The sequence below is a fragment of the Miniopterus schreibersii genome (genome assembly GCF_964146895.1).
Source record: "Miniopterus schreibersii genome assembly, chromosome: 11".
NCBI classification, from domain to species: Eukaryota; Metazoa; Chordata; class Mammalia; order Chiroptera; family Miniopteridae; genus Miniopterus; species Miniopterus schreibersii.
Window position 1 is genome coordinate 17,856,102 of NC_138111.1, and position 13,773 is coordinate 17,869,874.

Below are 13,773 nucleotides of genomic sequence, written 5' to 3' on the forward strand. Positions count from 1 at the left end.
TTTTGCAGTTTAAGGTGCGACAGCAAAACCAACACAAATTTATTATTATTTTTTTTATCATTCATGGATAGAAGGTTCATTCTCACTGTAGATCTTAGCAACCTCAGCATATGATTTTTTTTTCTTAAGTCAAGAACTTTCACCTTTTCACGTAAAGGAAGCACTTTATGGCTTCTCTTTGGTGTATCTGAATTGCCAGCATCACTACTATTGCGCTTTGGGTCCATTATGAAGTATAATAAGGGTGACTTGAACACAAGCCCCGCGACACTGACAGACCATCTGATTATTGAAATGGCTACCACGGAACTAACAAGCGGGGAGCATGTACATTGTGGAGTTGCTGGACAAAGAGATGAGTCATGTCCCAGGAGGGATGGAGCAGGACAACTCGAGATTTCAATACGGTACTCAGAACAGCATGCAATTTAAAACTTACAGATTACTTCTGGGATTTTCCATGTAATATATTCATGTAGTCAGGCTGCAGTGGACGGTGGGTAACTGAAACCATAGGACATGAAACCGCAGATAAGGGAGGCTTACTGTATTTCTCACAATGAAATTTTAAGGTAACTTTATTCTGTCATTTCTGATATTTGTGTTCATGACATCGTGGAGTAAACAGTTTACATTTGTTTATGATGACTTAGTAGCGGTGGCAGTGGGGACAGGGACCCCTGGGTCACTTTGTGTGTGTAATAGAGAGCTGGTTTCCTACTAAGGCTCATAGGAAACTAGCCAGTTACCACATTATGAGGGTGGGGGTGGGGAGCTGGTAACTAACCATGAAAATCAGCAGCACTTCCTAGAAGCAGATGAAACCAGCCTGAGGCAGGGGAAGCCCGCCGATGATCCCTGGAATGGAGCTCTGAGGTTATTAAACTAGGGGTGTTGAGAACTTACAAAGGAAGGAATTGATCTCTAGGGACTAAAATGTGTTATAAAAAAAACCCAACTACATTAGCTTCAGTTTTCTGTTAGATGGGATTATTAGACTGCTATGGACCATGGACTTTGTGCACTTTGATTTTTGTTGAGCATTTGGCAAAGAGCACATTTTGTCATTCCTGTGGACAAGTGAGAGTAGTAAATGAAATGAATGTGAATTCCTTTGTGTATATAGGACACCACAGTTTACAGCACATGCTCATTTGCTTTCTAGCTTTTTTAAATTTTATTTTAATCCTCACCTGAGGATATGCTTAGAGAGACGGAGGGAGAGAGAAAGAGAGAGAGAGGCATTGATGTGAGAGAGACATCGATTGGTTGACTTCCGTACGTGCCCTGACAGGTGATTGAACTGGCAACCTTTCGGTGCATGGGATGATGCTCACCCCTCTGGCGGGACTTTGCTTTTTTATTAATACAGTGACCTAGCAAGGTTGACAGGACAAATGAGAGCATCCCATTTTTCAGATGAAGAATCTGAGTCAGGGGGAGTTACCACAGATCCTGGTGATTTTGCTAGAGAGGAGGCAGAGCTGGGTTTCCAACCCAACATTTGTCTCTAAGAGCCCCATGGCATGGCACCATGGTGGTACAATTGTGAGTTTTCATAGCCAGGTTGAGGCCACCACCAGATGGGCGGCTTTGGGACTGTAGAACCAAAGAAAGATGCCACCCCCATCCCCATCCCTCTGCCTGCCCCTGCATATTGAAGTTCCCACATGTTGTATTATTGATCCCATAGACGATAAATGACTGATATATGGGTAACAGTCTGGGACTCATAATGTACCTAATAGGATAAATCATGGGTCAGTTTAAATGAAATGAAATGTCATTGAAACAAATGCAAAAGCCTACACTTCGGTTTAGAAACCATCACACAAACATTTTGGTTATTTTGTACCCTACAAATAAACACCCAGAATTTGATAGTATTTTGTGTGTATAAGGCGTGGCATTTTCATTAGTCATAAGGGTAGGCCACAGTGTAGTATGGTTTCCACAACACCAGCGCTCTAGTCTGCATTAGCTCAGACGGGATCCAAGAGGGGAGATGGTGGTAGCAGGGTTCTGCACCCAGGTCCCAGCTTTCTCTGTAGAGAATTCCTGGTGGAGATCAACCAGATCAGATTCCTGAAAAGTGGGTTGTTTGAAGACTGTTGTGGGAACTGAGGATTCTCCTTAATCCATATCAGGGTTATGTTTATTGAGATTCAGAGTATCAGACAGCACAGAAGTAAAAATGAACGTGAAGAGGTGCCGCCAATGAGAAGTTTAATAATGACGTTGTTACTTGACATTGACCATAGGGATTGGCTTGCTGCAGGTGGGGATAGGAATTGGGGGTGTAGACACAGGAACAACCCAGGCAGAGCCATAGGGGTGTGGCGTGACATTGGAGAGTGCGGTCCAGCATTTGCCTGAAGCCAGGGCGCGTGTGGGAAGTGAGACGAGTGTTGCTGGGTTGGCCACTGCTGGTTGTGCAGAGTCCCTGACGCCAGGCTGCGGAGCCTGCACTGCCTCTTTCAGTGGATGTTCTTGTGCAGAAAGGGACCGGGATGAGGGCTGTATTGTGTGAATACCGTCTGGCAAACGGGGAAGATGGTTTTAGGGGGAGACACTAGGGGAAGGGAGACATGGGGCCGCTCAGGGCTGTTGCTATGGTCCATGTGGGGTGATGTGGGCTGAGCCATGATAGAGACAGAAGGGAGAGCCTTTCCCAAGACGGGTGCAGAGGGACACGCTGTCGGATGGATGTGGAGCGGGTGGCCACGGGAGAGCCTCGTGTGCCTGCAGAGAGATGGCTCCTAAAACCCTTCCACTGCCCAGATGTCACGCTTTCCATTCCAGTTCCCAACGAGGATGTCTTCTCTCGACTGGCACACTCACGCGCAGCCTGTTTCCTCCTGTCAAACCTGCCTGTGTTGCCTGGCATCTTAGCTGTTGAGACTAATGAGGCTTGGATGGATTGGCTTCTGTCTTCTTTGTTCTTCCAGGACCTGTGACATTGCAGTAAGACATTGCCAGTTGCCTCTTATCTAAGAGGGTCAGGACAGTTAATTTATTTGGGGGGACAGTTAAGACATCAGCTGTCCAGCAGTCTTCCTTATCAGAAGCGTGGCTGGGAACCTGTCACTGACCGCTCAGCAGAGGTATCACAGTGTCCATACCTTTCCCTGCTGGCTGCCTGCCTGACCCAGTCTTTAGCTGGCAACTCAGTACTTATATTTTACACATGATTTTAATGGGTTTGGTTATTTATAGCTGCTCTCAGATCAGAAGGAGCTGCTGCAGACAGACATGTTGACTCAAAACCACTGGTTGTTGGTCCTCGTGAAAAGTGATGTGTTGCGATGGGAGGAAGAAAAAGTAGGTGTTGTGTTACTGCTGTCTGCCCTGCTGTCCCCGGGGCCACTCGCGCCGTGGGTCTTAAAGGAGATGGAGCGTCATGGGATTCCAGAGGGGTGGTCTGGACCTAGTAAGGTTTTACATTTTCAATGTTCTGCTTAGGAAGGCAGGGAGATAGTGGTATTGCTGCCTCTGATTTGGATGACTTTGCTTTCTGGGAAGGACTTATTTGGTGAGGGCTTCCTGTAGCTACTCCCTTCCACACTTCGTGACCCCAGTATACGCCAACACCTAGAATAATGGCTGGCATTTGATGAGCAATCGGTAAATATTTGTTGAATGAATGGATTTGTCACAGAGGGGGAGACCTAGTTGACAATGAGCTGACAAGGAGTGGCTTCCAGTCTTGTCACATTGACAGATCTCCTATTGTAACCACAAGACAGCACTTCACAGAACAGCCACACAAATGTGTTGAGGCAAATAGCCTTGGAAGTGCAGCCTGGTTCCCTAGGTGCTTGTTCCTGGAATACTTAATTTGAAAAGGTTTTAATGAGGGTATTCTCATTTTTCAGGCCTGCCACTTGTGAAATAACAGTCTGTTGTCTGCACGGACCATCCGGAAGGCTTGTTTCTTGGCACCAGACACCCCCCCCTTCACTCCCTCCCTCCCATTCATCCTTCCATTCTTCCATCCATGCAGCATATAGACATTTATCGAGCGCCTGCTGTGTGCCAACCTGACACTGTCCTTTGGGATGGAGGAGGTGGTGCTCAGATTAACACATAGTTGGTTCTGCTCTCAGGGAGTATTCAGTCTGAAGTCAGTGTCAGGAGCACAGGCAACTGCAGTGCAGTGTGGTAAGTGTGTATATACCTGCTTGTGGGAACACAGAGGAGGGGCACCTATTTCCTGGGGCAGGGGGAGCTGCTGAAGGAGGGAATGTTTGGGCTAAGCCTGAGATGATAGTTTGTGGACTTCTAGGGGCTGCCCCAGGTGGGCTGTCCTAGCTGGCAGCGCAGGCGAGTTATCTGGAGCCTTCTCTGTGTTGAGAGCGGCCACTCTGCAGGCTGGGAGGAATGAGAGAGAGATGGTGGGTTCAAGGGCTGTGGCCTTGACCCTCCCATCTTCGTCCCACCCCTGACCCACTGAGACCTCTGTTCTGAGGACCCCTCTATTCCAGCCCTCATAATTTTACCAGCTTCTTTTGAGAGCTGGAAAGGGACATTAGGAATTCTCTTTTCCAGCAGGAGACCAAAGAGCATACTTGGTGAACAGAGCTAAGTGGGGGGAAATGTTTCTGAGTGAGTAAAAGTGGTATTTCCTATCCAGCAGACCCACTGTCTGCCACCTCTAAGTCCAGCTGGGGGTCTGCCAGGAGAGGAGCCGATCTGGCTTGGCAGAAGCACTCACCACCCCTAGAAGGGTTCTTGTTCCAACCTTCACCATGCGCGCTTTCTAAATTAAGAGCCATTTTAGAAACACATGAGAAAAGTAAGATTTGGAATGCCCTAGACACAAACTTGGGCTAGCCTCCCTCATTTGCCATGTGCGGAACCGTGTTTTTTCAGTTCATACTCTGTGTATATTAAAATTACATTTCTCAGTGGTGGGCCCTGAGCCAAAATAGAGAGACCCAGGTGAGGCGAGGAGGTGGCTTTGGGGCCAGTTGCGTTTGGGTGGCCCTGTATATTCAGGGTGCCATGTCCAATTTGCAGCTGCAAGAGAAGCCCCAGATGGCCACATGGATTTGGGGGAATTATGAGTGGTTTCAGGTCGCTGTTAGTGGTGCATCTGGGACTAGAGCACAGGTCTCTTGCTCCCTCCCAGCCCAATTCTTTAATCATTGGCACCGTGATACTAAATGCTGCATAGGGCCGATAGCACCGGATCCTAATAGGAAAAAATAGAAGGTGGATTGTTACGGGCAAGGAGGAAGAGTGCCAGAATGGTGATTTTAAAAACAAAACAAAATACTTGCATTTGCTGTCCGACAACTGCCAAAGGATCAGTGTGAAAACTTGGGAAGGAAACCAGCCATAGTTTCCCCATCCGAGCGCAGCTATTTTAGTTTTTGCAGATTTCCCGTCTTTATCGAGCAATGCACGAACAACGCATGCATATTTTTATATGTTGGAATCACAGCTTCTTCTTCCTGTCTAGCCTGTGTATCGAATGTTGTCAAAGAAGTTTCCTAATTTCTATCTCATCTTTATAATTTTCTATAATTTTATAATGGCTGAACAGTATCCTGGCTGGGGTTTTGGTGGCCCCAGTTCTGTGTGCTTGTGATTGGAGTTCGGTTGTTTCCCCTTTTTTGCCCCCCACTCCCTTATTTCTCCGAGAACCCTGTAGGTTAGAATGTCTTTGTGCATCGAGCCATCCGCCTCTGTTATGTTGTTGCCTGCAGAGGAGTGTTTCCAGGAAGGAAAGAGGCTGAAATCTAGTGACTTTGTTTGGATTTTTGTTCTTTTTGTTGTTGTTTTGTATACCACAGTTACAGATGTACAAATAAAACAGAAGTATAGTTTAATGAATTACTAGAAGGCAGATGGCCTGGTACCCCCACCCACGTCAAGAGCTGGAACCCTGCCGGACAGCTGGAAGTCCACCCTGTGCCCATCTCAGTCACATCCCCTCCCAGTCACATCCCCTCCTGTCCCCAAGAGTAACAACTACCCTGACTGTATTGTAATCACTTCTTTACTCTTTTTCCAAGTTTCGTCACCCAAGTGTTCATCCCTGAACATTGCAGTTCAGTTTTGCCTTTAAAAAAATGTCTTTTGCCCTGGCCTGTGTGGCTTAGATGGTTGAGTGTGGCCCCTTGTACCAAAAGGTCACTGGTTCAATTTCCGGTCAGGGCACATGCCCAGGTTTCAGGTTTGGTCCCCAAGGTGCATACAGGAGGCAACCGATCGATGTGTTTCACTCACATTGATGTTTCTCTCCCTCCCTCTCCCTTCCTCTCTCTCAAATCAATAAAAACTTATGCTTTAAAAAATATATCTTTTAGGTCTTTTAATCTGTAGGTGTCCCCGTCGTCTCTTTTTTCTATATTTGTTGAAGAAACTGGGCTGTGTGTCCTGAGAGTTCTAGAATTTCCCACAGTCCGGGTGTTGCTGATCGCAACCCCAGGTCATTTAGAACATTGCTCTGTGTTTCCTGCCATTGGCAGTTGCATCTGGTGCTGTGGAAAGAGAGGCGAGGGGAGCGAGGTCATGTTGGGTGGTGGGGTGTTTGTCACCAGGAGGTACTCAATGGCTGGTTGTCTGCCTTTGGGACGCTAGCGGCCACTGGTGCCCAATGCGTAGCACCTACCATTCGGCAGAAGTTGCAGAGTTGTGATTTTGCAATTGTTTTTTCCTTCTTCATTTATTTGTTGGAAATCAATGAAAAACTCTGCCCATCTACCATTTTCCATAGTTTCATTGAGAATCACATGCGATACAGTTCACCTGTCTGGAGTGTACAATCCAGTGACTTTTTAGTATATTCTTAGAGTTGTGCATCTGTTAACACCATCAATCTTAGAACATGCCATTAACCCATGCCCTCCCCCCCAAAAAAAAAACACCACTCTATGCACCTTAGCAGTCACCTTACAAACCCTGCAGCGCTAAGCAACCACTACTCTAATTTCTCTCTCTAGATTGACCTATTCTGGACATTTCATGGACTGTGTGGTCCTTTGTAACTGGCTTCTTTCACTTAGTTTTCCATTTTCAAGGTCCATTCATGTTGCACGTGTGAGAACTTCACTCCTTTCCATGGTGAAATACTATTCCTGTTTTATGGAGAAGACTGCAGTTTATCCACTCGTCAATTAATAGACATTTGGGTTGCTTCCACTTTGGGGCTGTTATGCATAGTGCTGCTATGAAGGGCTTTGTACAGGTTTCTGTGTAAACATCATGTTCTCATGTTTTTTGAATATATACCTAAGGAGCGGAATTGCTGAGTCAGATGGAAACTATGTTTTACCGTTTGAGGACCTGTTAGGCTGTTTCCCAAAGTGGCTGCACAGTTTTTCATTCCCATCAGCAGTACGTGAGGGTTCCAATGTCTCCAACACTGTTATCTGTCCTTTTTGTTACAGCTTTCCTAGTGGGTGTGAAGTGGTGTCTGATTTGCATTTCCCTAATGACTAGTGATGCTGAGCACCTTTTCATGTGCTTATTGGGCTTATGGAGAACTATCTATCTCTGTCCTCTGCTCATTCTTTAATTGAATGTTTGCTTTTTCATGATTGAGTTGTAATAGTTCTTTATTCTAGAAAGAAGTCCCTTATCAGACATGTGATTTGCAAAACTCTCTCATTCTGGGTTGTCTTGGTACTTTCTTGATGGCTTCGTGTCCTTTGAAGCACAACATTTTTTACATTTTGATGATGTCCAGTTTATTTTTTCTTTTGTTGCTTGTGCTTTTAGTTTCACATCTAAGAAACCATTGCCTAATCCAAGGTCATGAAGATTCGTGCCTCTGTTTTATTCTGAGAGTTTCATACTTTCAGCTCTTACAGTCAGGTCTTTGATCCACTTTGAGTTAATTCTTGGATATGCTGTCTCTTTGATTACCCAGGGCTACAGTAAAGGCAGGATCAGTGCTTGATCCCCACTCCCCTACTTACCAGTTTTCACGATAAGGTGTTGGTTCCCTGTCATCCTATGAAGTAGTTGTTTGGTGGTGGTTGTTTTTTGGTCATTGGGAATGCTTAGATTTAATCATGACTTTGTATTATATTAAAGCCAATTAAAATTTTTAAATTTTTGCATACTGTGACACGTACCTGTATGCAATATACAGAGAAAAGTGATTTTTAAAAATCTTTTCGTTTCTTACCTAGCTGTCACGTCCTAAATTTTCATTTACCCATTTGCCTTCCAGAAACACGCCAAAGGCCAGGACCTGTTTGATCAGATCGTGTACCACTTGGACCTCGTGGAGACAGACTACTTCGGCCTCCAGTTCCTCGACTCTGCCCAGGTCGCGGTATGTATCCCTCTGATTTCCTTTCAGGACAGGTTAGCTTTCCATCACTAATCGCAGATCCACAGTTGCTAGAAATTGGTAGAGAAGCATAGGAGTGAAACTGTGATATTGTTGCCATGACGAACACCGGGATGGTGGTAACAATGCCTAAGTGAAATGCTTCCACGATGCCCCACCCTGTGGCCAACAACTGGGAGAGGAAGAGAGAAAGGGGATGCGCGTGGGGATGCATTAGGGAGGCATTTCCAAGCATAGGGATACAGTGAGGCACACTTCTGGAGTAGGTAGAAATCATCATAGGAATTCTCTCAGTGGGGCTGCTTTTATTTTTAACCAGCAGAAGAAACTGCACCACCATCCTCTGGTGAAGTCTGGCTGGGTGTGGAGAGCAGGTGCTGTGAACACTCTGAGTCCCAGCCAGACTCAGGGCCGGGCAGCCGGAGCAGGTCTTGGCATTGCCTGGAACCATCTTGCAGGCTCCAGGAGGTTGTGTTAGCTCAGCAAAGACTTCCCTTGCTTTGCCTGAGACAGAAGTGTTCACAGAGGAGATGCTGGAGTGAGTCAACTCGACGCAGCTCAGAGTCCCTCATTTAGAAAGCAAGAATGACATCAGGGTCTCCCTCCCCAACAAAATCTAGCTTTGGGTTTCGAAGGTAATTTATTCAGCAACCTTAAAAATATTTAGTGAGTTCCTCTTATGCAAGGCGCCATTCTAAGCACTATGGATAAAGCAGTGAACACAAATATTATATGACAGGGAGTAGCAAGTGTTAAGAAATATAAAGCAGAGTAAGGGGACAGGCGGAGTAAGGGGGGCGGTGTTATCTTACTTAGACAGTGTGGGAAAAGGTGGGTTCCCTGACAGGAGATGTTTAAGCTAGAGACCAGGAGCTCCTCATACTTGGTGAAACCTTTCTATCTGAAAGATGCTTTTTAGATACTTCCTGGGCGCCCCACGCGACAGTTGTAAAGTGGAGATGCCCAAAATCGATGCCTGGGAGTTGAGTCCGCTTGTGACTGTTAGTGAGATGCTGAGGCCGCAGATAATACGTCCTGTTCCAGTGCCTCCTGGTCAGACCCTCCCCCCTGCTCCCACTGGATGGCCCCTCTGCACCTTCAGGACATCCAGCCCTTCGCCTCACCCCCGACTGTTGCTGTGAACACTCCAGCCACCTCTTTGAGTTAATGGTCCCGATTCTTCTCCGTTTCCCAGCTGCAGACACTCACTCCGGCCCACCCGGCCCTGGGGAGGGGCAGACTAGCCCTTCTCTTTCCATCTCCCTGTCCAATTCTGTTTTTTTTGAGGTTGGGCTACCCAGTGCCTTGCCCTCTGACCTCAGCACTGTCTTCCCCACCCCTCAAGGCCTTTGGCAACCTCAGAATTCAAATTGTTGATCCTTCTAAATATTCTGGGCACTGTTTCCTCTCATGGAACCTTCATCTGATCAAAACTCCCCCGGATGTACTCCGGGTTTCGTCACCACTCCAAGATTCGGAATTCTGTTATTCCCCATTCCATGATAACGTCCCTTGATTCCACCTATCCAGTCCCTCTGCATTTGCCCTTGGCTCTTGACGATCCCCTCCTGCCTCCTCCTGCCCTTGCCTTCTTCCCGGCTTGGCAAAGTCTCAGCCATCTCACCTGTGTCATCACTTCCTTTTGATTCTCCTGCCCCCATGACTGTCCCTGGGCTTCCCCTTGACATTCAGGCCCATCTGTTTCCTCGGCTGCTTCTCCTGGGCTGCCAAGCATTGCTGGAGAGTCACGGGCTGTGCCTGTTGGCACCTGTTGGCACCAGCACAGATCACAGGTTCGGAGAAGTCCAACCCCCCAAGCTGCTTCTGGAGCCTCGTTAGCCCCTAATGGACTCTTCTTTTTCCCTCTAAATATGTTTTTATTGATTTGGGGTTTTTTTTTTGTTTTTTTAAGGAAGAGCGAGGAAGGGGTGGAGGGAAGAGAAAGGGAGAGCGAGAGAGATGTGAGAGAGAAACATCCACTGGTTGCCTCCTGCACGCGCCCCAACCAGGGACCGAACCCACAACTAGGGCGTGTGCCTTGCCCGGGAATTGAACCGGCAACCTTTTGGTGCAGGGCCGATGCGCCAACCAACTGAGCCACACCGGCCAGGGCCCTAATGGACTCTTACGTGCCCCACAGTTCCCTTCTGCATCTTGACCACAGACATGTAATCTGGCCCCACAAAGACTGTCCTCGAAGTTGGCCTTACCTCCTGCTGAGAAGACTAAGCTCATTTAGCAAAAACTCCTTGTTTTTTCTTTCCCTTAAGACACACCAGTTCTTCTTGCCATTTTGTCTTAGGGGAGTATACCTTTCTCCAGCATTTACTCCCCACACCTGCGTGGACAGTTTCATCTCCAGTTGCTCCCCTGAGCGCCAGATTTAGAGTTCTCCTTTCTGTCCCCAGCATCTGACACTCGTCAGCCCCCCTCTTCCCTGAAGCTCATCTCCATTCTGCCTTCTCTTTGTGGTCTTCACCTGTGTAATATCTATGTGCTCATTTTGACTTCAGCATATCTGTGGCCCTGGACTAGCAGTCACATCTGGACCTTGTTTCTGGCTCTGCCCCCCACTCATTTGGTGGGTTTTAGACAAGTCACCTTTTCTTCCTTGGTCTCAGTTTCCTCATCTGTAAAATGGGTTCTTAAACCTATTCTCCCAGAAGCTCTTCTAGTTTAATGTTCAGTGATTCTGAATCTAAAGAGGAGGCAGGCATGTCTGCCCTACACATCTTTTCTAGTTAGAAGGGAAACGATCTCTGCCATTTCTGCCACTAGAGCCAAGTGCCTGTTGCCATGTCCACATCCCCAGATGACCCCTCTCCAGCCACTTGGATTCCCAGAAATCCAAGGATATGACTCCATTACTGTGGACATCTGCTCACTTGGCTGCCTGCTGTCCGGTCCACCGGTGCCCTGTCACTGTGCGGCAGGAGGTGTGTTCACAGCAGGATACAGGCTTCCTTCCCAGGCCAGACACCTGCAGATGCTAATACTCCGCAGGCCCTAAGGCCTTTCCAGGACCCGGCTCTGTGAACAGGATGTGCTTTTCTTCCCCACAGTGGCAGGTGCAGGGTCTTCATCTGCCCAACTCCAGGACCGAGGAGAGTTACAGCCCCTCCCACCCGCTGGCCCCCATCAGTATTATTTCTAAGCTGGGCTCCTTACAGTCCTGGTGGCTGTCATGTCTGCGTGCACCTCTGTGCCTTCGTTGGTACTGGTTCCCCTCCTGGATTGCCCTTTCTCACCTTGTTTCACCTTCTGGTCATCCTTCAAGACCGTCGTAGGTGACACCTGTCACAGAGCACGTCCCAAGCTCTCAGAGCATTTTCCTCCTCTGTGTACACACCACTGAGCTTATTTTGCCTTCTACGGCAGCTTGCTCTTTGGCCTTGGGTTCATTATTTGTGTATATAAACAAAACTTTTCTGATTAGACCCTAAGACTTAGGACTTCCTCTTAACTTGGTGGCTCTTGGTACCAAGACAGACACCCGAGAACCTTAGTCACTGCCCCAGAAGAGACCTTAGGAGCCTTCGGTCAAGTATTGCCATCTTCTGGATGGTGAACCCAAAGCCGTAGACCTGGGCAGGTCAAGAAGCACAGCTCGGCTCAAGCCCAGTTTTTACGATTTCAGTTTCAAGTGCTCTTCCCGGTACACTGTGCTCTTTGAGCCTCTTGTCTTCGTCACTGTGCAGTGGAGGTGGTGACATCTGTTTCACAGGGAAGTTGAGGGGCTTAGTGAGTTAAGGGAGCAGAAGGGGTTTTGCAGTTTGACGTGGGTGTGGGTCTCCTCTTCTTAGCTGGTTATCCTGAAGGGGACCAGAAGTCAGTACAGCCCCAGAGGGCACATGCTGAGGTTAGCTGGAACCTGCAAGGCTGTCTCGCCGGTGGAAGAAACCATAGCAATTTAGATAAGGACCCTTTGGCTTCTAGAGTATCACTGATTTTTCTGAGGACCTGGGACAGTGTGGTTGGTGGCAGGTGACTGGATGTTGTGGCAGGTGTGTTTCTGGGGACAGTGGGGTAATAGATGGGGGCCTGGAGGGAACGAATGGTCCAATTGGCCATTGGCTTATTTATTATTCCATAATTGAGGCTCCTGCAAAGACTGACACCCCTGTCCAGCCCTAACATGCAAATCAGAGGGCTGGCTGAGGCAGGGCTCTTGGCACAGCTCTCTGAGTAAGTAACCAGCTTCTAGCCCAGCTCCCTGCAGAGCCAAGCCTGGTTTCCATAGTACCCTGCCCATCCCTGAAGCAAGGTCAGAGTCTATTGACATCTCCAGTTTTTAGCTATTGGGCTGGGACCTCCTGTTTCCTTTTCCATATCAAGGTGGGAAGTCTACCTGGGAACCCTCACTGTAGATTTCACTTTTAAACAGGTCCAAGCGGGGGCAAGGGTTCTAATTTTGCATATCAAAGCTTTCTTGCAAGAGCCTAGGCTCTGGCCTGCACCTCACAGCCTGGTGAGATAACTGCTGGTTCCTGAGTTCCCCTGGCTCTGAGTGAGGCATCTTAACTAAAGGCTTTCATCACTCATCTGTAAAGCCGACCAAGGGACAGACCCATTTTACAAACGGTGAAGCTGAGGCTCAGAGACACTAGGAACCTTGTAAAAGTTAAAGTAAGGGACAGAGGTACCATTTAGAACCTGGCCTCATTCCAAAGCCCAGCACTTTCCACTGGGCTCCATGCACCTGGTAACATCACGCACACGCACACGCTCACGCACGCACATGTGCTGAAAGAGAACATTCAGTTAGGAGCTGTTTGGCAAACTTTAACTTGGAGCTTACTCAGTGCCCGGCTCTGTGGTGCAGAAGCAGGCTGGGCACTGTCCCCCTGCCACATCCTGGTGAGGGAGCCAGACAAGTAGTCCTTGGAATAGAGTGGCTTCAGTCCTCCAGTTTGGGAGCCTGGAGGACGGCTGCCTAAGTATCATGGATGAGAGGAACGAGGTGTCACGGGGAGGGGCGCATAGGGTAGGCCGCAGAGGATGAGAGGACCGCCAGGCTGAGAGGAGCAGCGGGGTGTGGGGCAGGGGTAATAACCTCATCAAACTGGAGTGGCCCTCTCCATCACTGGGGCAGGTGTGCCAGGGGTAGGTGTGGCCATCGTAAGTCCATTCCTCAGCCCCTCCCAGCATGAAAAGGGAACATTGTATGGTAATATGTTTTACAGCAGGAAATGTAGAAAAGGTGATTTGGGCCTTTCAAGCCTCCCGAGATGTTTTTCTTCTGGCCTTTGTGATGTGGAATTGGGGAGATGGGTGATAAGAGGCCCAGGGCTGCGAGATAATGGTGACACACACGTGGTGTCTGCTGGAACAGCTGAGGGGATGCCTTGGGGACTATTACCACTTCCTGCTGATGAGATTGCCTGGAGTGTCCCTGGAGTGCCATCGAATTTGGAATTGGCCACTTTTGTGGACACTACTGAGCATTCCTACCACTTGCGATGTAC

General features: G+C 48.1%; 1 protein-coding gene across 2 annotated transcripts in view; it reads left to right on the forward strand.

Annotated features, from left to right (window-relative positions):
• EPB41L4B (erythrocyte membrane protein band 4.1 like 4B) overlaps positions 1-13,773 on the forward strand; it is a gene marked incomplete at its 5' end in the record, with an annotated part of 110,284 nt that overhangs the window by 20,615 nt on the left and 75,896 nt on the right. For both annotated transcript variants that reach the window (XM_081150970.1, XM_081150969.1), the window contains one exon: positions 8,186-8,290. In XM_081150970.1, coding sequence (XP_081007096.1) covers positions 8,186-8,290 — 105 coding nt within the window. The remainder of the gene's footprint in view (positions 1-8,185; positions 8,291-13,773) is intronic.